This window comes from Scardinius erythrophthalmus (assembly GCF_964197995.2).
Source record: "Scardinius erythrophthalmus genome assembly, chromosome: 11".
Taxonomy (NCBI): Eukaryota; Metazoa; Chordata; class Actinopteri; order Cypriniformes; family Leuciscidae; genus Scardinius; species Scardinius erythrophthalmus.
In genome coordinates this window covers 44,633,607-44,657,530 of record NC_138231.1, presented here as the reverse complement: position 1 = coordinate 44,657,530, position 23,924 = coordinate 44,633,607, and the positions used below count along the sequence as shown (strand labels likewise).

The following is a 23,924-nucleotide window of genomic DNA, read 5'->3' as shown; positions in this document are numbered from 1 at the left end:
TTCTCCTTCTCTCCTCCTGTTTCGCGCGTGCAGGACAGTAGACGGACGTAACGCTGCCGCGAATGACGCGAAATGTCACGTGAACAAGCAAATCCACGAAGAAAGAATAATAAATAAATAAGGTACGCTAATTAGATGGTTCTAATTTAGAAAACATTTAGATATGTTTAAGTCAAATTGCCATCTAAAATTTAAGACCTTTCATAAGTAAAAATAAGACTTTTTAAGACTTTTAAAGGCCTTAAATTTTAAAAATCTAATTTAAGACTTTTTAAGACTTTTTAAGGATCCGCGGACACCCTGTTATCCCGAGGTTTTCCCGCAGCCTGCCGGATCCAGGCCGTATCCAGATCTGACGAAGGACCTTCGCCTGGACCCGATGACAACGCAGTGCTGAAGTGCCAACTAGTCTTTCCCAATGGAGGATCCCTCTACCACTCAACAGATATAGCGTTGTCGAGAAATTCGTTTCGCGTTCCTACCCCGAAGTGACAAATAAAATAAAAATCTGTATCAAAATTTATAAGGAAAGACCAGTACTTTGTTTAGGCTTGGTTTGTTAGGAATTACAAACCTGCGCACATATATTCAAACACACATAACTATAGAACCAGTTCTTAATGCGCATGTGAACGCCATCAGCGTTTCTCACAGGTTCGCGTTTAAAGTGTGTAGAGAGAATGGTGTCGTCTTAGCGGCCCCTAATTTAATAACAAATGATTGTTGCGACGGAAACGAATCAATCAAAACTAACTTTAGCTGGAAAATAACTTTATTAAAGAAAAGTCAAAACAATCTCTGTTACCTTAAAATTATACGTTTATCTCTGTGAAGCTGCTTTGAAACAATCTATATAAATGAAGATGACTTGACAAGGAAAGAATACAGAGAGTGATCAACACAGCACAGAAGATCGTCGGCTGTTCTCTTCCCTCACTAGAGGAAATTGCCAATTCAAGACTGCTTTCAAAAGCCACCAAAATTCCACTTGACTCTTCTCACCCTGGTCATCTGCTGTCTGAACTCTTGCCCTCAGGGAGACGGTACAGATGTCAGAAGACAAGGACTAGTAGATTTAGGAATAGCTTCTTTCCAAAAGCAGTAACAGTCCTAAATGAAGCTAAACTTTTTTTATGCAGTTTGCACAGTTACTCAGCACTTTATCATACTAGAATATTTATTAGCCACTTAGTAGGAGAGTGGGTAAATAGTGTTTTTTTATGTTTTGTGTTATGGTTAGGGTGTGTTTGCAGGAAAGATGAGAGAATTGTGAGTGAGTGTACTCTCTCTCTGTGTGTGTGTGTGTGTGTGTGTTTGTGTTTGTGTTTGTGTGTGTGTGTGTGTGTGTGTGTGTGTGTGTGTTTGTGTGTTTGCAATGAATATGTTGTGAAATGAGTTTTATATACTGTATATGTGTCATAATGACGCACCTTACTAGAGTGGCTCTATAATCTGGTTTTATTTAAATGCAATGACAATAAAGGCGTTCATTGAAGGACATGAAGCTCGGAGTACATATTCTTCACTGAGAAATATCTGTGCTTCAGCATTATTATACAACACATCATATTTCAGCTGTCTTCTATCAGGACAAATAAAGGAACGGATCATAAGGACTCAGAAACGGAGCTAGTGACACAGAAGTGGCTCAACTTACCCAACATTAGGGGTTAAGTATGTTGTTGCAGAACGTCTACCATTCAGAATATTTCCATGCAGTGAAATATCAAAAAATCCCAACATTAAATTCTGAGACAACAAAATAAGGTTTACAAAAAAATGGCTTTTATTATATAAAGACAATATTATTGTTCCTCATTGCAGCTGGATTATATATGCTACAACTATCCTTTTTAGTAAATTCTACATTTCATAGTTTATGGCTAATTTTTCACCAAGAAAAATTTTACATTTACAAACTAATGAGACTAATGACTAAATATTGAAAAAGAATGAAAGGTTAAAACAAAATAAAGAAAATCCTAGAAAAGAATTACTGGACCTGCAAACAAAATAAATAAAAAACTGCAACCTTGCAGAGAACTAGAGAAAATAATAATAAAACACTAGATAAGGTTTGGAGAACTGGAGCAAAAGACTGAAACTTGACTATAGACTTATCAAAAGGAAATTGTCAGAAAAGTAAAACTAAATCTAGCAGTGACTGACAACACACACACACACACACACACACAAACACACACACAATGAACGCAACGAGCCAGCAAAGACATGAAGGAAAGAGCGCGATATAAAGGGACGAGAGGACTATACAGGGACTAAATGAGGGGGCGTGGCAACAGGAAACAAGGAGGCGGGGCTAAAGGAGCACATGGCCAACACAAACAAAGACAAAGCCATGTGATCAGACACAAGAGGAACGAGGAGACATTGAACAGAGACAGAACAGACATGACTGTCAGGGCAGGAGCAGAAGTGGTAAAGCTTCTCTTCCTGAAGAACCGAGATGAACTCAGCTTTCACAGCATCTCTGTGTTTATAATGGCACAGATCTTGCTCTCCTGACTGGTTAAACTCTGTGTGATTTATGAATGTTGTTCCTCATTAATTAGCTTCTGCTGACACAGTTTATCTGCAATGATCTGGACGTGTGTAACCCCCGGAATGAGATCTGGCCAATGCTTATCGGATTATCTTGCTTCATCTTCCTCAGACGCGGCTCGTCTCTCTTACGGACGAATCAGATCCAGTTCATCTTTCTTAATGGTTGCAGTCCAGACGGTCTTCTGATCCTCTTCTCTGAGAAGAGTCATGTGCAGATCGTTCTTCAGACGAGTGTTGACCTTGAAGAAGTTTGGGGGAGTCTCTCTCCTGAAGGAGATGCCTTCATTGGGATGGATCAAGGCACCAGGAAGGGTCAGGAAGTGTGGCGTCTTCATCCGGAATGGCCGGTCAGGTTTGTGATACGGTATCGGGTCAATACTCTTTTCAGTCTTCTCAACCTTTTCTTTTTCATAATCATCATATGGAAAGAAGTAGATAAACAGGATGAGAGGATCTTTAGAGCGCATGTAGAGAAGAAGATCGCAGTGTTCGTAGAGTCGCTTTATCCGACTTGTAATCACTGTTGCGGTAGAGAAGGATGGTTGGAGGATCTTAGCGTGGAATCGGGTCAGCTGCACCGGTTCTGTGGTTACTCCCTCATCCTCTACGGTGAGGACCTTCACAGCACCTTTGAGAGAGGGGTCAGACTCTCCTAAACAGGCGTAGTGGGGCAGATGAACTTCCTCCAGTTTCCCTGAGGTCACCGTCAGCTCAATCACTGGCCCGATCCGGCTGCACTGCAGCTTCCCCAGCTCTCCGTTGAGGAAGGATCCGCCTACGGCCCGGTACTGGAGGGTGACGGCACAGTCACAGACCCAGCGCATTCTGGTCCTGGCACACTCGTAGCGGCCTGGGTCAGTGCTGACCGTGAACTTTGACCCTCCTTCCTCTGTACGGGCCGACGGCTCGACCTGAAGCCACTGGTCAGAGTCCGCTATATGGACACAGGACTGGCAGGTCAGCAGCGGAGGACGGTCGGGCCCAGAGGGTTTGGGCTGAGAGGACCTGTGGAGAACCAGGAGAAGACAGGAGCAGAGACTCAGCCGGTTCTTATGCAGTTCACTGAGGAATAAACTAATAAATAACAGTCGCCGGGGACTTTACCTGCGTTAGTAGTTATTCAGTAGTATTATTTTACTTTCTAATAATTCAACGGACCTGAGTCAATTATTCCTTACATAATGGATGAAAATTACATTTAATAAAATAAAATAAAAAATTAAGAATTCATATGAACTGTATTTATTTGCCTCTTCATCTGACTAATCGAAAAATAATCAACAAATTAAAGCATTATCAAAATAATCATTAGTTGCAGATCTCATCTCTCTGTGTGAACTCAGTGGCCCTCATTTATCAAAAGTGCGTACACCAAATTTCCAGCGTACACCTGGCGTACACCCAAAACCACGGTGACTGAGATTTATCAACATGAACGTTGGCGTACGGCACGCTCAAATCCTACGCCAGCTCAGGAGGTGGTGTACGCCAGCTTGAGTGCGGGAATGCGCAGAAAAACAATTCCTAACACCACAAAACGCACTGACAAACTAAAAGATATAATATATTATGACCCACTGTAAAAAAAACAACAACATAGTAATTATAAACTTCAGTGTTTATTTTTGTGCAACATGGACTTCAATGTTTAATTTGTGTGAATTTACCAAAGCATTTGAATTGTAGGCATATGTATTCCTTCAGTTGCGCGCCTGTGCGCTTTACCTGACGTTTCAAGCCTTGTTTACTTCCGCCTGGCTCCGCAGCGCGAGTCTCCGCAGAAGGCGCGCGCACCTCCCCAAACGGACGAGGCGTTTATACTCGACGCGCTCGCCGTTGTACTATTCTTTGAAACGATGGTTAGGCCAGGGTTAGGGCCGGCAGGTGTGCACGGACTGGGTTTAGTAATGAAAGGCTTTCAATGACCAAAAAAATCATTCAGAATGACAAAATAATAAAAATCACATTCTTCTTCTTTTAAATAATAATACGTAATTAATAATAAAAATCTAGAAATCAATTTTGTTTCTTTCCACTTCCCTGGTTTCGCTTTCTCTTTCTCAAAGAAGTTTCTCTTCTTTGCCGTCTTCCGTGTGTCCATGGCGTAAAATGAGGGCGTGGGGGGAGCGGAGACTTGAATATATAGGGGCGTGTTATTCTAATGACGATCGTTTTCAGCCACGGTATTTATCAAGGGCAGGTATTGCGTACACCTGGATTTCAAAGGTACGCACAGCTTCATAAATCAGGCGGTGAGAGGAGTGTAAGCATAATCTTACGCCAATATATACGCCCGTTTCTACGCAAGAATGATAAATGAGGGCCAGAGTGTTTGACTCTTATAGAGAAGTTAAATCACCCACTATATGTTCATGTTTACACTCACCTGGGGTCAGAGGTCACTGCTTCATCACTGGGGTCAGAGGTCACTGCTTCTTTGATCTCCATCATAAGAAACCGAGTTCAGATCTGCATATGGAAACACAGAGAACAAATCATACATAATATAATTATTCCTGTAAGTTTCGTGAAAACAGAAACCTTTGGCTTAGTTGAGGAGGAGGGAGGGTTTAAATATTGTTTATGCATCTTTTTTCTGACAGACCACAACAAGATCACTGAAGTTCAAGCTCAGCACAGAAGAGGCCATTATATGCAAGTCATGGCTGAGAAATATGAGTTTTATATGAATGCTAATATTCCAAAAAAGGCATGGGAAAGTGTTGCTCAGATTTTGAAGTCTTTGCAAACTCATAACTCTAAGACTAGTGATGACACACAATCAACAGATTTGTACTAGTTTAGAAAAGTATAACTATCTATTTTTGACTATTGTTTTCTATTTACAGATGCAGTGAGGACAAATGCCCACACCAAGATGTCCACTGATGAAGAGGAGAAGAAGTATAGAACAAGATGGCTACAGCTTCTCCTGACAGGGATGGAGGAAAGAGCGAAATCTAACGTGCTTAATGCAGAATTTACTTTTACTTCTAATTAGTTAATTTAAGATGTCTTCATACTTGTGCACTTTTTATATTTTTATATAATTATTCATTTTTATATTAAACTTTATTTACAAAGGTGTTTTAAGATATTTCTTCATACTTAAACATATATATTCAACTTCATTTAAAAAGTAGCCATTCTAAGACGTTTCTTTGATTCTTGTGCATTTTTACAATATCTTTTTAATTCAAGTTTATTTAAAAACTGGTGTTTTAGGATATTTCTTAACTTGTGCAATGCTACATTTCTTATGTTCAAATGTATTTAAAAGTCTGTCTTTTAAGGTGTTTCTTTATACCTGTGCAGTGTGCACTTTTTTAAATTCAAATTATTTTTTAGATGCAAGTTTATTTCTTTATACTTGTGCAATTCCCTAAATAACTTATGTTCAGTTTTATTTTAAAAAATGTGTTTTAAGTTGTTTCCTGATGCATCTGCAATTTTATTAATACATTTTTTTTTTCATATTTTCTGACCTTGTTTTTTATATCATTTGCAACAATTATGGGATAAATATAATAAGATGTTTTAAGTTTATGTCTGCATTTTATTTAAAAGTTAGTATATACGTGTTGGATTGACTTCTGCATCTTCTTTCATGCGCGTGTCCGGCTGGGAGGATCCGAGCAGAACTGGCCCGCGTGTGTTCTGCTGTCTGGGCCACTTTACATGCGCCACAACTCCATACAGTTCATACTGGAGGATCGAGTTTAATATGAGAGCGACGCGAATGAGAAAACATTGTACAATAATATGACATGATATCATAAGCACATAGATGAACTTACCGTAGTGTGATATAAATGACAGTTTCAAGACTTCTGAAGGTGAGTTTGCGTTTCCTGGATTTTTTTAACTTTCGGTTTCTGCTCAGAATGCGCATGCGCAGAGGCCTCGGGTCTACAACAAATAAACCCCGCCCATCATCTCTCTTCTTCCTCGTTTAGTTTTCTATCGTGAAGGATGTTTAGCGCCTCCTACTGTATACTGAGTGTGTGACATCATGACTTCCTCAATCTCTACACCTCCACTCCACATCTTTATCAATATACATCACATTTATCTGTTTGTTTTATTCATGAGAAACAGATGATTATAATCTAGTAAATGTGATATCTTCTGTTTGTGAAGGTTTTCAGTTTTATTGATTAATGAATATTGTAATGAACTGCACACGGTCCGTCACTCTTTGCCCTATAAACAGTGTATTTCAACATTACAGATGTTTGGGCTGAGATCTTCATTGACCAGCAGCTGTCGCTTCACAAGAGTCAATCCCTCCAAGATTTGTTTAATTAAACTGGGAACATTAAATGAACAAAGAAAGAAGCAGTCACAACACAGAAGAAACAAACAAGAAAAACAAGACAGAAAAGTAAAAGACGGGTTTATTCCAACAGTTTTAAAGACTTCAGGATACATGAGTGAGAAAGCGTCCAAAGTAACTTCAGCAAACAAAACATAAAGTGCTTAAAAATCAGATTAAATATGTTGGGAGAAATATTTCCATAATAATCATAAAGGTAAAGCCAAAATAAATGTACTAGTGTCTCTGAGCGCTGTTTACAAGAAGAACAATTTGTATTCATAGCTTTATTGAATTTCTATAAGAAAGTATTAACAGGATAAAAACGATGAGTAATCTGAAAGATAACTTCTCTTATTTTGTTAATAATTAAGTCTATTCTGAATAAAAAAATCTACATTATAAATATATATATATATATCTATCACTGAAAACAAATGTTCAAAGACAACACAAAATAAAAGCTCCACTGGGTCAAATGCCTTTTAAGAGTCTAAAAATATATAAAACTTTGCTCTGAAATCAAATCAGAAAAGTCGAGGATGGCTAAATTAATCTCGCATCAGAAACCCAGCCCAGCGTGACTGGATTAGACGAGCCCTTCCAGCCAACATCCGGTTTGTGCTAATGAAACGCTCTCGCGATCTGTGGCGCCGGCTGGGTTTGCTAGATGGCAGTGGCTGCATTATGTGGAAGAGACTGATCATACTTTGTGTTTTGTTTGCCTGAAAGCAGTCGGGAAAAAAAGTCATACCATGAGACAAATTTAAGAAAGACAACCCCTTCGTGAGATCAGAGTTGCACAGCGAGTCAATACAAACGTTGGCCGCTTGAGGATGGCATCCCCATAGACGCTCGCTCATGCCAGAAAGCGGCTCTACGGCCGACACTGCTGGAGCTCCTCTTCAGGGCCGCGGCTCTACGGCTGACACTGCTGGAGCTCCTCTTCAGGGCCGCGGCTCTACGGCTGACACTGCTGGAGCTCCTCTTCAGGGCCGCGGCTCTACGGCTGACACTGCTGGAGCTCCTCTTCAGGACCGCGGCTCTACGGCTGACACTGCTGGAGCTGCTCTTCAGGACCGCGGCTCTACGGCTGACACTGCTGGAGCTGCTCTTCAGGACCGCGGCTCTACGGCTGACACTGCTGGAGCTGCTCTTCAGGGCCGCGGCTCTACGGCCGACACTGCTGGAGCTCCTCTTCAGGACCGCGGCTCTACGGCCGACACTGCTGGAGCTCCTCTTCAGGACCGCGGCTCTACGGCTGACACTGCTGGAGCTCCTCTTCAGGGCCGCGGCTCTACGGCCGACACTGCTGGAGCTTCTCTTCAGGACCGCGGCTCTACGGCTGACACTGCTGGAGCTGCTCTTCAGGACCGCGGCTCTACGGCTGACACTGCTGGAGCTGCTCTTCAGGACCGCGGCTCTACGGCTGACACTGCTGGAGCTTCTCTTCAGGACCGCGGCTCTACGGCCGACACTGCTGGAGCTGCTCTTCAGGACCGCGGCTCTACGGCTGACACTGCTGGAGCTCCTCTTCAGGGCCGCGGCTCTACGGCTGACACTGCTGGAGCTCCTCTTCAGGGCCGCGGCTCTACGGCCGACACTGCTGGAGCTCCTCTTCAGGACCGCGGCTCTACGGCTGACACTGCTGGAGCTCCTCTTCAGGGCCGCGGCTCTACGGCTGACACTGCTGGAGCTTCTCTTCAGGACCGCGGCTCTACGGCTGACACTGCTGGAGCTGCTCTTCAGGACCGCGGCTCTACGGCTGACACTGCTGGAGCTTCTCTTCAGGACCGCGGCTCTACGGCTGACACTGCTGGAGCTGCTCTTCAGGACCGCGGCTCTACGGCCGACACTGCTGGAGCTTCTCTTCAGGACCGCGGCTCTACGGCTGACACTGCTGGAGCTTCTCTTCAGGACCGCGGCTCTACGGCTGACACTGCTGGAGCTTCTCTTCAGGACCGCGGCTCTACGGCTGACACTGCTGGAGCTGCTCTTCAGGACCGCGGCTCTACGGCTGACACTGCTGGAGCTGCTCTTCAGGACCGCGGCTCTACGGCTGACACTGCTGGAGCTTCTCTTCAGGACCGCGGCTCTACGGCTGACACTGCTGGAGCTGCTCTTCAGGACCGCGGCTCTACGGCTGACACTGCTGGAGCTCCTCTTCAGGACCGCGGCTCTACGGCTGACACTGCTGGAGCTCCTCTTCAGGACCGCGGCTCTACGGCTGACACTGCTGGAGCTTCTCTTCAGGACCGCGGCTCTACGGCTGACACTGCTGGAGCTGCTCTTCAGGACCGCGGCTCTACGGCCGACACTGCTGGAGCTTCTCTTCAGGACCGCGGCTCTACGGCTGACACTGCTGGAGCTCCTCTTCAGGACCGCGGCTCTACGGCTGACACTGCTGGAGCTTCTCTTCAGGACCGCGGCTCTACGGCTGACACTGCTGGAGCTGCTCTTCAGGACCGCGGCTCTACGGCTGACACTGCTGGAGCTCCTCTTCAGGACCGCGGCTCTACGGCTGACACTGCTGGAGCTCCTCTTCAGGACCGCGGCTCTACGGCTGACACTGCTGGAGCTTCTCTTCAGGACCGCGGCTCTACGGCTGACACTGCTGGAGCTGCTCTTCAGGACCGCGGCTCTACGGCCGACACTGCTGGAGCTTCTCTTCAGGACCGCGGCTCTACGGCTGACACTGCTGGAGCTTCTCTTCAGGACCGCGGCTCTACGGCCGACACTGCTGGAGCTTCTCTTCAGGACCGCGGCTCTACGGCTGACACTGCTGGAGCTTCTCTTCAGGACCGCGGCTCTACGGCTGACACTGCTGGAGCTGCTCTTCAGGACCGCGGCTCTACGGCCGACACTGCTGGAGCTTCTCTTCAGGACCGCGGCTCTACGGCTGACACTGCTGGAGCTCCTCTTCAGGACCGCGGCTCTACGGCTGACACTGCTGGAGCTTCTCTTCAGGACCGCGGCTCTACGGCTGACACTGCTGGAGCTGCTCTTCAGGACCGCGGCTCTACGGCCGACACTGCTGGAGCTTCTCTTCAGGACCGCGGCTCTACGGCCGACACTGCTGGAGCTTCTCTTCAGGACCGCGGCTCTACGGCTGACACTGCTGGAGCTCCTCTTCAGGGCCGCGGCTCTACGGCTGACACTGCTGGAGCTCCTCTTCAGGGCCGCGGCTCTACGGCTGACACTGCTGGAGCTCCTCTTCAGGACCGCGGCTCTACGGCTGACACTGCTGGAGCTGCTCTTCAGGACCGCGGCTCTACGGCTGACACTGCTGGAGCTGCTCTTCAGGACCGCGGCTCTACGGCTGACACTGCTGGAGCTGCTCTTCAGGGCCGCGGCTCTACGGCCGACACTGCTGGAGCTCCTCTTCAGGACCGCGGCTCTACGGCCGACACTGCTGGAGCTCCTCTTCAGGACCGCGGCTCTACGGCTGACACTGCTGGAGCTCCTCTTCAGGGCCGCGGCTCTACGGCCGACACTGCTGGAGCTTCTCTTCAGGACCGCGGCTCTACGGCTGACACTGCTGGAGCTGCTCTTCAGGACCGCGGCTCTACAGCTGACACTGCTGGAGCTGCTCTTCAGGACCGCGGCTCTACGGCTGACACTGCTGGAGCTTCTCTTCAGGACCGCGGCTCTACGGCCGACACTGCTGGAGCTGCTCTTCAGGACCGCGGCTCTACGGCTGACACTGCTGGAGCTCCTCTTCAGGGCCGCGGCTCTACGGCTGACACTGCTGGAGCTCCTCTTCAGGGCCGCGGCTCTACGGCCGACACTGCTGGAGCTCCTCTTCAGGACCGCGGCTCTACGGCTGACACTGCTGGAGCTCCTCTTCAGGGCCGCGGCTCTACGGCTGACACTGCTGGAGCTTCTCTTCAGGACCGCGGCTCTACGGCTGACACTGCTGGAGCTGCTCTTCAGGACCGCGGCTCTACGGCTGACACTGCTGGAGCTTCTCTTCAGGACCGCGGCTCTACGGCTGACACTGCTGGAGCTGCTCTTCAGGACCGCGGCTCTACGGCCGACACTGCTGGAGCTTCTCTTCAGGACCGCGGCTCTACGGCTGACACTGCTGGAGCTTCTCTTCAGGACCGCGGCTCTACGGCTGACACTGCTGGAGCTGCTCTTCAGGACCGCGGCTCTACGGCTGACACTGCTGGAGCTGCTCTTCAGGACCGCGGCTCTACGGCTGACACTGCTGGAGCTTCTCTTCAGGACCGCGGCTCTACGGCTGACACTGCTGGAGCTGCTCTTCAGGACCGCGGCTCTACGGCTGACACTGCTGGAGCTCCTCTTCAGGACCGCGGCTCTACGGCTGACACTGCTGGAGCTCCTCTTCAGGACCGCGGCTCTACGGCTGACACTGCTGGAGCTTCTCTTCAGGACCGCGGCTCTACGGCTGACACTGCTGGAGCTGCTCTTCAGGACCGCGGCTCTACGGCCGACACTGCTGGAGCTTCTCTTCAGGACCGCGGCTCTACGGCTGACACTGCTGGAGCTTCTCTTCAGGACCGCGGCTCTACGGCTGACACTGCTGGAGCTTCTCTTCAGGACCGCGGCTCTACGGCTGACACTGCTGGAGCTGCTCTTCAGGACCGCGGCTCTACGGCTGACACTGCTGGAGCTGCTCTTCAGGACCGCGGCTCTACGGCTGACACTGCTGGAGCTTCTCTTCAGGACCGCGGCTCTACGGCTGACACTGCTGGAGCTGCTCTTCAGGACCGCGGCTCTACGGCTGACACTGCTGGAGCTCCTCTTCAGGACCGCGGCTCTACGGCTGACACTGCTGGAGCTCCTCTTCAGGACCGCGGCTCTACGGCTGACACTGCTGGAGCTGCTCTTCAGGACCGCGGCTCTACGGCTGACACTGCTGGAGCTCCTCTTCAGGACCGCGGCTCTACGGCTGACACTGCTGGAGCTGCTCTTCAGGACCGCGGCTCTACGGCTGACACTGCTGGAGCTGCTCTTCAGGGCCGCGGCTCTACGGCCGACACTGCTGGAGCTCCTCTTCAGGGCCGCGGCTCTACGGCTGACACTGCTGGAGCTCCTCTTCAGGACCGCGGCTCTACGGCCGACACTGCTGGAGCTCCTCTTCAGGACCGCGGCTCTACGGCCGACACTGCTGGAGCTCCTCTTCAGGACCGCGGCTCTACGGCTGACACTGCTGGAGCTGCTCTTCAGGACCGCGGCTCTACGGCCGACACTGCTGGAGCTCCTCTTCAGGGCCGCGGCTCTACGGCTGACACTGCTGGAGCTGCTCTTCAGGACCGCGGCTCTACGGCTGACACTGCTGGAGCTCCTCTTCAGGACCGCGGCTCTACGGCTGACACTGCTGGAGCTGCTCTTCAGGACCGCGGCTCTACGGCTGACACTGCTGGAGCTGCTCTTCAGGACCGCGGCTCTACGGCTGACACTGCTGGAGCTGCTCTTCAGGGCCGCGGCTCTACGGCCGACACTGCTGGAGCTCCTCTTCAGGGCCGCGGCTCTACGGCTGACACTGCTGGAGCTCCTCTTCAGGACCGCGGCTCTACGGCCAACACTGCTGGAGCTCCTCTTCAGGACCGCGGCTCTACGGCCGACACTGCTGGAGCTCCTCTTCAGGACCGCGGCTCTACGGCCGACACTGCTGGAGCTGCTCTTCAGGACCGCGGCTCTACGGCCGACACTGCTGGAGCTCCTCTTCAGGGCCGCGGCTCTACGGCTGACACTGCTGGAGCTCCTCTTCAGGGCCGCGGCTCTACGGCTGACACTGCTGGAGCTTCTCTTCAGGACCGCGGCTCTACGGCCGACACTGCTGGAGCTTCTCTTCAGGGCCGCCCGATTCCTGGGCAGAGAGGCAATCGCCTTCAGCGGCGACACAGCACGCGCAGGAATACTGTAGGAGCGCACCTATCATCTCCCTGAAGAATAGTGGATAGAAGGAAGAGACAACTGGATTTCGGACACTATACAAAATGAAATAATTGAAAAGTTTGCTAGTGCTATCCAGAGGGAAACTGTTGCCCGATGTTCTGGCCTCCAGCGGACGGTACGGCTAGCGTTAGCACCGCTGAGCAGTTCTCCTGCAGTCTGGAGTATGGTGACAGCAGCTCGGAGCCTCACACTGTGTTTCTGGGACTTTATAACGCCCGGGACAGCACTGGAGAAACTCTTCTCAGTTGCATCAAGGATATTTTTTAAGACTAAACATCCCCATTGAACGCATCGCAGGATTTTGTTTTGATGGAGCATCTAATACAGGGTTCCTCAAACTCGGTCCTGCAGAGTTTAGCTCCAACCCTGATCAAACACACCTGAGCAAGCTGATCAATGTCAAGTCAAGTCATCTTCATTTATATAGCGCTTTTAACAATGTAGATTGTTTCAAAGCAGCTTTACAGAGATAAGCGTATAATTTAAGGTAACAGAGATTGTTTTGGCTTTATAGCGGTTCTTTAATAAAGTTATTTTCCAGCTAAAGTTAGTTTTGATTGATTCACTTCCGTCGCAACGATCATTTGTTGTTAAATTAGGGGCCGCTAAGACGACACCATTCTCTCTACACACTTTAAACGTGAACCTGTGAGAAACGCTGATGGCGTTCACATGCGCATTAAGAATTGGTTCTATAGTTATGTGCGTTTGAATATATGTGCGCAGGTTTGGAATTCCTTACAAGCCAAGCCTAAACAAAGTACTGGCGTTTCCTTATAATTTTTGATACAGAATTTTATTTTATTTTATCAATTCGGGGTAGGAACGCGAATTGAGTTTCCCGACAACGCTTCATCTGTAGAATGGTAAAGGGATCCTCCATAGGGAGAGACTAGTTGGCACTTGGCACAATGTCTTCAGGATCACTAGAAACTCACAGCTAGGTGTGTTTGATCAGGGTTGGAGCTAAACTCTGCAGGACAGCGGCCCTCCAGGACCGGGTTTGAGGAACCCTGATCTAATATGTCAGGGTGTTTTTCAGGCGTCCAAGCTCAGCTTAAAGAGTTAAACCCGCACTCACTGTATGTGCACTGCAGCAAACACTCACTGGACTTGATTCTCCAAGAAGCCGCGCGTGAAGTGAGTCTTGTGGCCGATACTTTAAACTTTGTTCAAGGTGTCTCATCTGTGATAAGAGAGTAATCAAGGTAAAAACAGCTCTAATAATTGTTGTTTGGCTGTGATGAGGTTGCTGTCAACATCTCAGGCCTTTGTCCACAAGGTGGTGTATCCGTGACATGTCCATTAACCGCGTCACAGCTTACCCCACTCTCCTGACTGCACTGCCTGAGCTGAAGGAGGACACGAGTGTCAAAATTACTTCCACCCGGGTGATGTGAACTTGCAGACGACGTCCAGAAACACTCGTCCTCGAGTCAGTCTTCTGTGAGAGTCTGTCGGTGATCGCTCGGAGGATATGGGTCGTTTGGAGAAGCGCTGGGGTTAACGCGCCGGTTTTCACGAGTTAGATTCTGTTCTGCAAGGGAAAGTTAGGACTCCTCTCAATATCCAGTGTTTAGCCTGTGAAATTATAGGGAATAATAGTGCGAGTGAAGATCCAGCTCTGTTCAGTGTCTTCATGAACACGTGTATGCGGTTGTTAGGAGTGTCACCATACACACACACTTTGACAAAACGTTCCTTAAAAAACAAAGACAAAATCAAAAAAACAAGCAAAGGTGCTACGCCATTCACAAAACGATTATCTGAAAACCACTTCATTAATAAAACCAATAATGTTTTCTTTATTGTTGTATTCATTTATACCAAGTGTGTTGTACATACAACAAGAAATAACAGAAGGTAAAATCATGCAAATCATGAGATCAAGATCACTAAGATGAAGCTGCAGAATCTTGACATGTATTCAACCATCAGCGTTGAGATTATACATGGAGGAAAACAGTTTCATGAGACTATGTTATGAACATAGTGTTATGAACATATGAACTACTTGTTATGAAACTATTTTCGTTTGCACTTTATTTTACAGTCCTGTTCCGCATGTACATATGTACTAACTATAATCATTACATACTAACTTTGGTAATTACACTGTATATGCAAGTACTAAGTGCAACCAATGGTATATTTTACTTTACTATTCAGTAAATGTCATTTTTAAATGTTACAATCACAGATAAATGGACAATAAGATTTCAATAAATTCCTCAAGGACTGAAGTCAGTAATATTGGTGTTTAGCTGAGGCCTGGAGAAACTTTACAAGTTATTTTACATGTATTATTACCCTGAGTAAATCACTGCAGCGCTCATCAAAACCAGTCCACATTTAATATCACAGAATATGAGGTTACAAGAAGCAGAACCTTCTCTGGTTTGGTGTGCAACAGTGATTTACGTCAACAGCATAAATAAAAACAAATACAAAAATGATCATGTACAAAAAAGTTTAAAAAAATCTTCCCAAAAAACATGGAAATGGTTTCAAACCAAAGAGAATTGAATAAACCAATCAAGAGTTAAGAGACAGACTCTCCGCTGAGCTTATCTCTCCGATCAAGCTTTTCCTCTGAAATGTTCAGTTTTTTCCCACTGAAACGACTAGAACCTGTTCATTGTCAAATCAATACTTCATCTCTGTCCAATAATCATATTGTCAAGGCACAAACGAAGGTTGTTGCAATACACATGTGAAACAAGTAATAGTACTCATAAAAACACAACAGAAGAAACATGGGATGTGTGAGAAGTGGCACGAGCACTTGGTGAGTTTATGATCCTCAGAGACACATTTGAGGACGAATGTCAATCGAGGTAGATTACTGGACCAGATTAACACTCCTATGATCATCTGATCATGTGACGACTGTCCTGAGGCGACACGCTGCCACACGCGTCATGCACGAGTCTCAGACATTCATACTCACTGATGAACGAATAAACGCCTCTGCGGATGTGCTGTTTTCAGTCAAGGCCTCATTGGCAGTAAATGTGAACATGACGCATGCAGTCGAAATAAAGGGGAAACTCTGAGATCACAATGGCAGCTTGGCTCCATCTAGCCAATCAACACCATTGCTTTTTAACATTGATAAAGAAAATAGCATTTCAACTTCACTGCATAGCAAACAACCCCAGTTCATTATTATACTAATATGCTGATATCTGCCCTGGTTGGTAAAGCTCATGTAAGCAGCCGTGTCAAACACAGACGTCATAAACACGAGAACAACACTGGGATTCATCAGACTGCTATACACATTAAAACAGCATTAATGAAATATTTCTTATATAATTGCATATAACGCATGGCGTCTGCTCTAATAAAGCGCTCATCTGCATAAACATCTTTCAAATTTTTCCAGTACTGGAAGAAATTAAGACATATGGCTAACTTTCCCAATTAAAACAATCATACAAGTTACTTATTATAGTCTGACATAAAACAAGCTAGATTATAAGAATAAAGGAAACATATGAATACTTTCTAACTGGTTAATATAAGATCCCATGAATCTCCTCTGAGGATGAAGGTTTCAGGGCTTCCCTTCTTCATGATTGTTCATGTTACACTATTTCCCTTTTAAACCCTAAAAGTTCAGTACAAAAATATTTTTCTGAAAGATGCATAGCTCAAGAATCACATTCATGTAGAAGCCCTGTTTGACGGCCGTTCCTGCGGGGATATAAAATTACATAACACACACACATCTGAAAAAACACTCACACACACATCTGAACACGTACACACACACACCGGTCAGTCTCTGCGCTGTGAATGTTCCTCAGATGACAGATTCAGGGTCTTGGTTCTTGATGTCCGTGAAACTCTTGTGCTCTAGCATGTTCTCCTGCGCACACACACACACACACACACACACACACACACCGGTCAGTCTCTGCGCTGTGAATGTTCCTCAGATGACAGATTCAGAGTCTTGGTTCTTGACGTCCGTGAAGCTCTTGTGCTCCAGCATTTTCTCTGTGGTTTCGGCAGTGGCGTCGGCCTCCTTCCTCTTCCTCCGCGCCTCCACCCACGGGATCACACACAGCACGGCCCCGCCGATGAGTGGAGGGATGCCCGCCAGGTAAAACGCCACGTCATAGGTGCCCAGCCGGTCTCTCAGGAACCCTGGGTACAGAGTCACACACAGACCTCAGATCAGCTCAACGCACTGCCATCTGAACACATGACTGAGACGCTTGTGCTCCAAATCACTGCTTTCAAATCTGTGGTTCAAAACTACTTTCAAAAATTACACATTTTAATTTACGGCACTAGTGACGGGCGCCTCGTCATGTGATTTCAATAAACGAGGCTTTTGTTACTTCATAACTGTTTCTAACTTTGGCGATGATCTCTGTGAAGCCATGAACCAGTAGTGATGGGAGAAATTTGAACCAATTGTTTTGAAGAATGATTCACTGTTTCAAGATGACACCTGCTGGTCAAAAGGGTGTAAATGCAATGAAAACATCTCAAGTTATGACTGTAACCCTAGTTCCCTGAGTAGGGAACGAGACGCTGCGTCGATGCCGCTTTGGGAACGCCCCTACGTGATTGCGTCTGAAGCACGTCAACTAGTCCAATGGCGAGAATGAGCGTCACAGGCGTGTGACGTCATGACCAGGAAAGGATAAAAGCACATCCGGCCTGACCGGCGCTAGCTTCGAAAAGGCCAAAGCAAGTCGATCACAGGGATGTAGGTAGTATGGCAAAGTGACGCAGCGTCTTGTCCTTACTCATGGAACTAGGGTTACAGTCGTTACATTTTGAGGGAACTTGCACTGCGTCAATGGCGCTTTGGGAACGAGAATGCCCGAACGAAAACATGTTATGTTAAAACTGTCACGACATGAGAACTCTAGACCCAGGGGTATCCAAGTCTAGGTCATAAAATCTGACAATCGTGAGCGGCGAAGACCAACCCACTACATCACAAACTTCTTGAAGGGACACCCCAGAATTTAGGGCCTTGGAGCCCGCCATACCCCAAGTACAATGGGCTCTAGTGGCCAAAGGTTAAGGCTGGCCCACAACCTCATATGCAAGTGAAATAGCCTCGACTATCCATTTGCTAACAGTCTGCTTGGATGCAGGAAGGCCTTTCCTAGGAGGCCCAAAGCACACCAGCAGCTGATCAGACTTCCTCCACTGGGCAGCTCTGTGGACGTAAGTGTCCAGTGCTCTGACGGGAGAAATGAGGTTGTCTTTCAGTACGATAGGCCATGGTACATTGGTTGGACATATCCGGGTTTCGGATAGAGGAATGCTTTGACCATCCCACGTGCAAACTCAAGGCATGGAGGACAGGGCCTGAAAATCTCCTACTCTTTTTAGTGAGGAAATGGCTAGAAGGAACACAGTTTTGAGGGTCAGAAACTTTTCTGAGACAGAATCAAGAGGCTCAAAGGGAGCGACAGATAAAGCCAGATCCCAAGCTGGAACTGCAGGCCTCCGCCTCAGGGTGCCACGAGGGAAACATATAATAAGAAGATCTCTTCCAACAGATAAACCCACCAGGGGCACATGGTAGGCAGCAATGGCTGCAACATAAACCTTCGGTGTGGAAGGAGATAACCCTGAAGCAGAACGATCTTGCAGGAACTCAAGTATTGAACTAACAGTGCAATTAACTGGATCCCATTGTCTTAGATCACACCAAGAGGTAAACACTCTCCATTTTGGGGCATATAGCTTCCTCGTGGACGGAGCTCTGGAGTTAAGTATGGTCTCTACAACCTCAGCTGAGAGACCAGAGTCTATGAGTCGGGCCCCCTCAGAGACACCCACAGGTTGAATGTTTCTGGACGGGGATGGAGGATTGCTCCCCCCGCCTGAGATAGAAGTTCCCCCCTGACCAGCAGCTCCAGTGGAGGGCCGTCGAGAAGGGATACTAGGTTTGAAAACCACACTCAGCTTGGCCAACAGAACACTCACTCCGACCTGGTGAACCTTTTCCAGAACTTCTGGGAGCAGAGCAATCGGGGGAAATGCGTACAAACGTAGCCTCGACCAAGTCTGCACCATTGTGTCCAGTCCCAGTGGGGCTGGATGCGTGAGAGAGAACCAAAGTGGACAGTACGTTGTATCTTGAGAAGCAAACAGATCCACCTGTGCCTGGTCATAAACTCCCCAAATGTGCTCCACCACCTCGGTGTTGAGCCTCCATTCCCCAGGCCTCAGCCCCTGCCTCGACAGGATGTCTGCTCCTATATTCTAATTGTCTGTGTGAACAAGCACATGATGGCCCCTCAGGTCTGGAAGGAAGTGTCTCAATGCATTGAAGACCGCCATCATCTCCAGGCCATTTATGTGCCACGAAAGATGATGACTCCTCCATAGACCCTGAGCTGAGCAGCCTTCCACTACCGCTCCCCAGCCTGTGAGAGAAGCATCTATAGAGAGAGCGAGACTCGATGGCAAAGAGCTCCTAACACCGGACCCTGGGATAGAAACCAAGGTTTCCTCCATATGTCTTCAACTGCAACTGTCTTCAAAAACTGTTTCTGTTGTAGGCTATTGGAAACAGACTTATATTTGACTTTTGAAGTACAACTCCTCTCATTAGACCAGTCAAACTCACTGGTAATTGCTGTAGTATACAGGCCTCCGAAAACAAACACAAATTTTTTAAATGAGTTTTCAGATTTTTTAGGGGGTATTACTACTACATACAATAGACTTTTAATTGTTGGTGATTTTAATGTTCATGTATGCTCTGACTCTTCAGCACTAGCCAGAGACTTTTTGAGTCTTATTGAAGCATGCGATTTTGTTCAATGGGTAAATCAGCCAACCCATCTACATGGCCACACATTAGATCTAGTTTTATCCCATGGTTTTGCCATCTCAGATGTTCAAATTGGTGACTTAAGTTTTTCAGATCACAGGCCAGTTGTTTTTAATGTTGATCTTCCATGCCACACCATGCCATCTGTTAGACCGAGTAAATGGTCACGTGTAGGCTTATCCTGTCCATCATCTGTCGAAGCATTTTCTGCAGCCTTTTCTGATGCAGAGCAGGTGTTCCCTAGTGAACACCTAGAAAATGCAGTAGATATCGATGAGCTACTGAGCTTATTTAATTCACTGTGTACCAACGCTCTTGACATTGTTGCACCTTGGAGACTTAAATGTCAGAAAAATAGAACTGAAGCTTGGTTGAATAGTAACACTCGTCACTTAAGACAACTCTGCCGAAGAGCTGAGCGGAGATGGAAAAAGGATAAGCTCCAGGTGTCCTATGAGATATTACGAGAAGCTTTATGGTCATACCAAAGAGCTGTTAAAACAGCAAAGTCTAATTATTTCTCTGAGTTGATAGCGAGAAATTCAAACAATCCTAGGATGTTATTCAAGGTATTAAATTTGGTTTTTAATCCTGTGGCCAATAATTATCTGACTGAATCTGTTTCTACTTGTGAAAATTTCTTACATTTTTTTGTGGAGAAATTAGTTAAAATTAGACAGTCTATAGTACCTTCCACCATTGACTTTTCGGATACCCCCACGGCTACCAGGTTTTTAAATTCCTTTGAGCCAATTACTTTAACCAGTCTAACAGATATAGTCGCTATGCTCAAGCCTACTATCTCATCTCTTGATATTGTGCCGACATGGTTTTTCAAATTAATATTTCATAACATTGGGTCTTGGATTTTGTCCATTATAAATAAGTGCCTTTACTCAGGTTTTGTTCCTGCCCTCTGTAAACATGCCATGGTGAAACCTGTATTGAAAAAGCCTAATACGGACATTACAGTTCTATCAAATTTCAGACCCATTTCAAATTTATAATTTATTTCTAAGATTCTTGAGAAAACTGTGTTACTACAGTTACAGAGCTTTCTTGATGAGAATAGTATTCTTGAAAAATTCCAGTCTGGTTTTAGGATCAACCACAGTACTGAATCGGCTTTGTTAAGAGTTTTGAATGATATTTTTTTATCTCTTGATTCTGGGGATTCTGTCATTCTAATTCTTTTAGATCTGAGTGCAGCATTTGATACTGTTGACCATAGTATTTTATTATCACGTCTGGAAAAGTTTGTGGGCATCCGAGGAAATGCTCTCAATTGGTTCAAGTCTTATCTTACAAATAGAACCTTTTCAGTTAGCATTGGAGGTTCTGTTTCATCTGTAACTCCTCTTGCCTGTGGCGTTCCACAAGGTTCCATTTTGGCTCCTACTTTGTTCTCATTATATATGTTACCGCTGGGATCAATTTTTAGGAAATACGGAGTGTCTTTTCATTTATACGCAGACGATACTCAAATCTATCTGCCTTTTAAACGTACTGACTCAAAGGGCCTGGAAACCCTTTTTGCATGTTTAAATGAAATACAATCCTGGATGTCCGCAAATTTTTTACATCTGAATGCTAGCAAAACTGAGGCTATTGTGTTTGGGCCCTCCATAGGAAATGGAAAAACCACCTTTAATGCTGCAAACCAATTTTGTGATATTAAACCTACTGTTAGGAGTCTGGGAGTTACGTTGGATTCCTCTCTTAAGCTTGATAAACATATAAACACAGTAGTTAAATCATGTTTTTATCACTTGAAGCTGCTATCCAGAGTAAAGTCTTTCTTATCACCATTGGAGCTTGAAAGAACTATACATGCATTTGTTCTGTCCCGCCTGGATTATTGTAATTCCTTATATGCAGGTTTACCCAAGTTTTCTATCACAAGGCTTCAAATGGTCCAAAACGCTGCTGCCAGATTCCTAACTGGGGTCCGCAGACATGAACACATCACTCCAATTTTATTGTCGCTTAACTGGCTGCCGGTGCGCTATAGGGTTGACTTGAAATTATTGTTGCTTGTTTTTAAATCGTTACATGGTCTTGCACCTTCTTATTTATCCGAACTTCTGACTGTGAATGTGCCTGGTAGATGTCTACGGTCCTCTAGTAATTTTAATTTGTCCCTGCCACATTCTCGATTAAAGTCGAGAGGGGATCGTGCTTTCGCTGTTATCGGTCCAAGGCTGTGGAATAGCATCCCCTCCTCGCTGAGATCGTTGACTTCCTTCTATGAGTTTAAACTTAAACTAAAGTTATATCTCTTCGAACAGGCATTTCCTTAATTTTAATGTTTTATGTGGCTATGATTATATTGTGCAATTGTGATGTTTCTCCTTTTCATGCTTTCCTTGTTATGTAAAGCACAGTGGTCAACTTCAGTTGTGTTTACTTGTGCTATATAAATAAAGTAAAGAAGAAGAATATAACCAAGGCACGGAGACACCGCCGTGTTATCTTGATCATACAGAGTGAGTTCCCCCTCGGGGGAAACTCCTTGGTCTTGAGCCACCACAGTGCAGGCCAAATGGTATAATGTTGGATGCTGCTGCCATCAGGCCCAACAGCCTTTGAAACTGTTTTACAGTGAGTGACTGGCCTAGCTTTATCTCTTTTACAACTGTGAGGATCAAAGCATCACGAACAGGCAAGAGCACGGCCCTCATTGTCACTGAAACCTACACGACACCAAGAAAGGTGGTCCTCTGTGTTGGAGAAAGCACACTTTTCTTGGCATTCAATCTCAATCCCAATTTCTTCATATACGCGAGAACGACATCTCGATGCCGAACCACCATCTGCATGCGTATGCCCTGCAGTCTGAGCGGGGCTAGAGCTGCATCTACATATTTCGTGAACGTGCGGGGTGATAGAGCTAGACCGAATAGAAGAACCCGATTCAGGTAAGCTTTTCCCCCAAAAGCGAACCTCAGGAACTTCCTGTGTTGTGGAAGGATGGAGACATGGAAGTATAATGCATCTTTCAGTTCTATCGTGACAAACCAGTCCTCAGATCTGATTTGAGTCACGATTTGCTTCCACGTTAGCATTTTGAATTTTAACTTCTTTACTGAACGATTGAGAAGATGAAGATCTAAAATGGGACGTAATCCCCCATCCTTTTTTGTAACAATGAAATACCGGCTGTAGAACCCTGAGTCTCTGTTGGCCGGAGTAACCAGCTCTATAGCTTCCTTCGCTAATAGTGCTTTCACTTCTTGTTCCATCACCAGAGCCCTGCTCTGGATGTACTACTGTGAGTAATACCCCATTTTAGCGTGGTGGACGAGAACCGAACTGGATTCTGTACACCTTTTCTACAATCTGCAGGACCAACTGAGATATGTTTGAGTGTGAGTGTGTGAGTGTGTACATGTTTTTCTATCCTGGTTGGGACTTAAACCTGAATGCACACAGACTCATGGAGACTCGTGTCACAGTAGGGACCTAAATTGAGGCACACAAGCTTATAAATCATACAGAATGAGTTTTTTTGAAAATGTAAAAATGCAGAAAGTTGTGTGTGATGGGTCGGTTTAGGGCAGAGGTCGGGAACCTATGGCTCGCGAGCCACATCTGGCTCTTTGGCAAAAATCATGTGGCTCGCGAGGTCTCTAACCCTTTACCAACAAACCATCGATGAAAAACAATTAAAACACATCAACAGAGATCGGCTCTCTGCAGAAAAAGCAACCAATTACAATTCCCTTGTTGTAGTACAGCCTACTGAAGTTAATGAAAAGTTTATGATAATAATAATATTAAAGTTGTACCGGCAAAAGTGCGTGTTCAGTGCTGTTCGCGAGTGTCACGAGTCACCACAGCAATCAACTAACCGCTTACGTTTCTGTGGTAACCTACAGCTCCTGCACTGGGATTCAAGCTGGCGAAAACCATTCTAGAACAGCAGCAAAAATGTAAAAGTAGACTTTATAAACTTTAATATAACATTTTATTGAAACGGGTACTTTGCTGCGCAAAGAGACATTTCACCCGCTGGTACTTTCACTTTTGAGTGAGACCCTTTATGTCCTATAAATGTGTCGTATTTTTGATAATCCGCGCAGATTTCAGTTGACGATTCTGTTTAAAGTTATTAAAAACAAAACATGAATGAATGAGAAAGAAAAGAACAGGATGTGCTTTATATTGAAAAGAAATATTAAAAGCGCGATAAGTCGCGAAAGAGAACTGACAGGATACTGTGCGCGAGCTCCGAACACGGACAAGCAGCCTTTGTCTTCGGTTGCGCGCCTAAACGGCCAAATAAACACAGAAATATATCAA

At 46.2% G+C, this 23,924-nt stretch overlaps 2 protein-coding genes across 2 annotated transcripts in view; both read right to left on the bottom strand.

Moving 5' to 3' along the window:
• Positions 1 to 757: 757 nt before the first annotated feature.
• LOC308698118 (NACHT, LRR and PYD domains-containing protein 1 homolog) lies at positions 758 to 6,451 on the bottom strand. The gene is made up of 3 exons (XM_081377996.1): positions 6,363 to 6,451; positions 4,952 to 5,034; positions 758 to 3,570 (listed from the first exon to the last, which is right to left on the bottom strand). Exons 2-3 carry the CDS (start codon positions 5,014 to 5,016, stop codon positions 2,691 to 2,693), a joined length of 945 nt encoding a protein of 314 aa, XP_081234122.1. The 5' UTR covers positions 5,017 to 5,034; positions 6,363 to 6,451; the 3' UTR covers positions 758 to 2,690.
• Positions 6,452 to 14,583: 8,132 nt separating this feature from the next.
• slc16a10 (solute carrier family 16 member 10) overlaps positions 14,584 to 23,924 on the bottom strand; it is a 69,220-nt gene continuing 59,879 nt past the window's right edge. The window contains exon 6 of the mRNA XM_081377995.1: positions 14,584 to 16,960. Within this exon, the coding sequence (XP_081234121.1) occupies positions 16,746 to 16,960 (215 nt within the window). The 3' untranslated portion in view covers positions 14,584 to 16,745. The remainder of the gene's footprint in view (positions 16,961 to 23,924) is intronic.

What these genes read in the sequence shown, in the direction of transcription:
- LOC308698118 (XM_081377996.1), bottom strand. Translation starts at nt 5,016, where the DNA reads ATGATGGAGATCAAAGAAGCAGTGACCTCTGACCCCAGTGATGAAGCA. An exon ending in GCAGTGACCTCTGACCCCAG is followed by an intron (nt 3,571 to 4,951) that starts GTGAGTGTAAAC and finishes GGTTCTCCACAG; the next exon opens with GTCCTCTCAGCCCAAACCCT.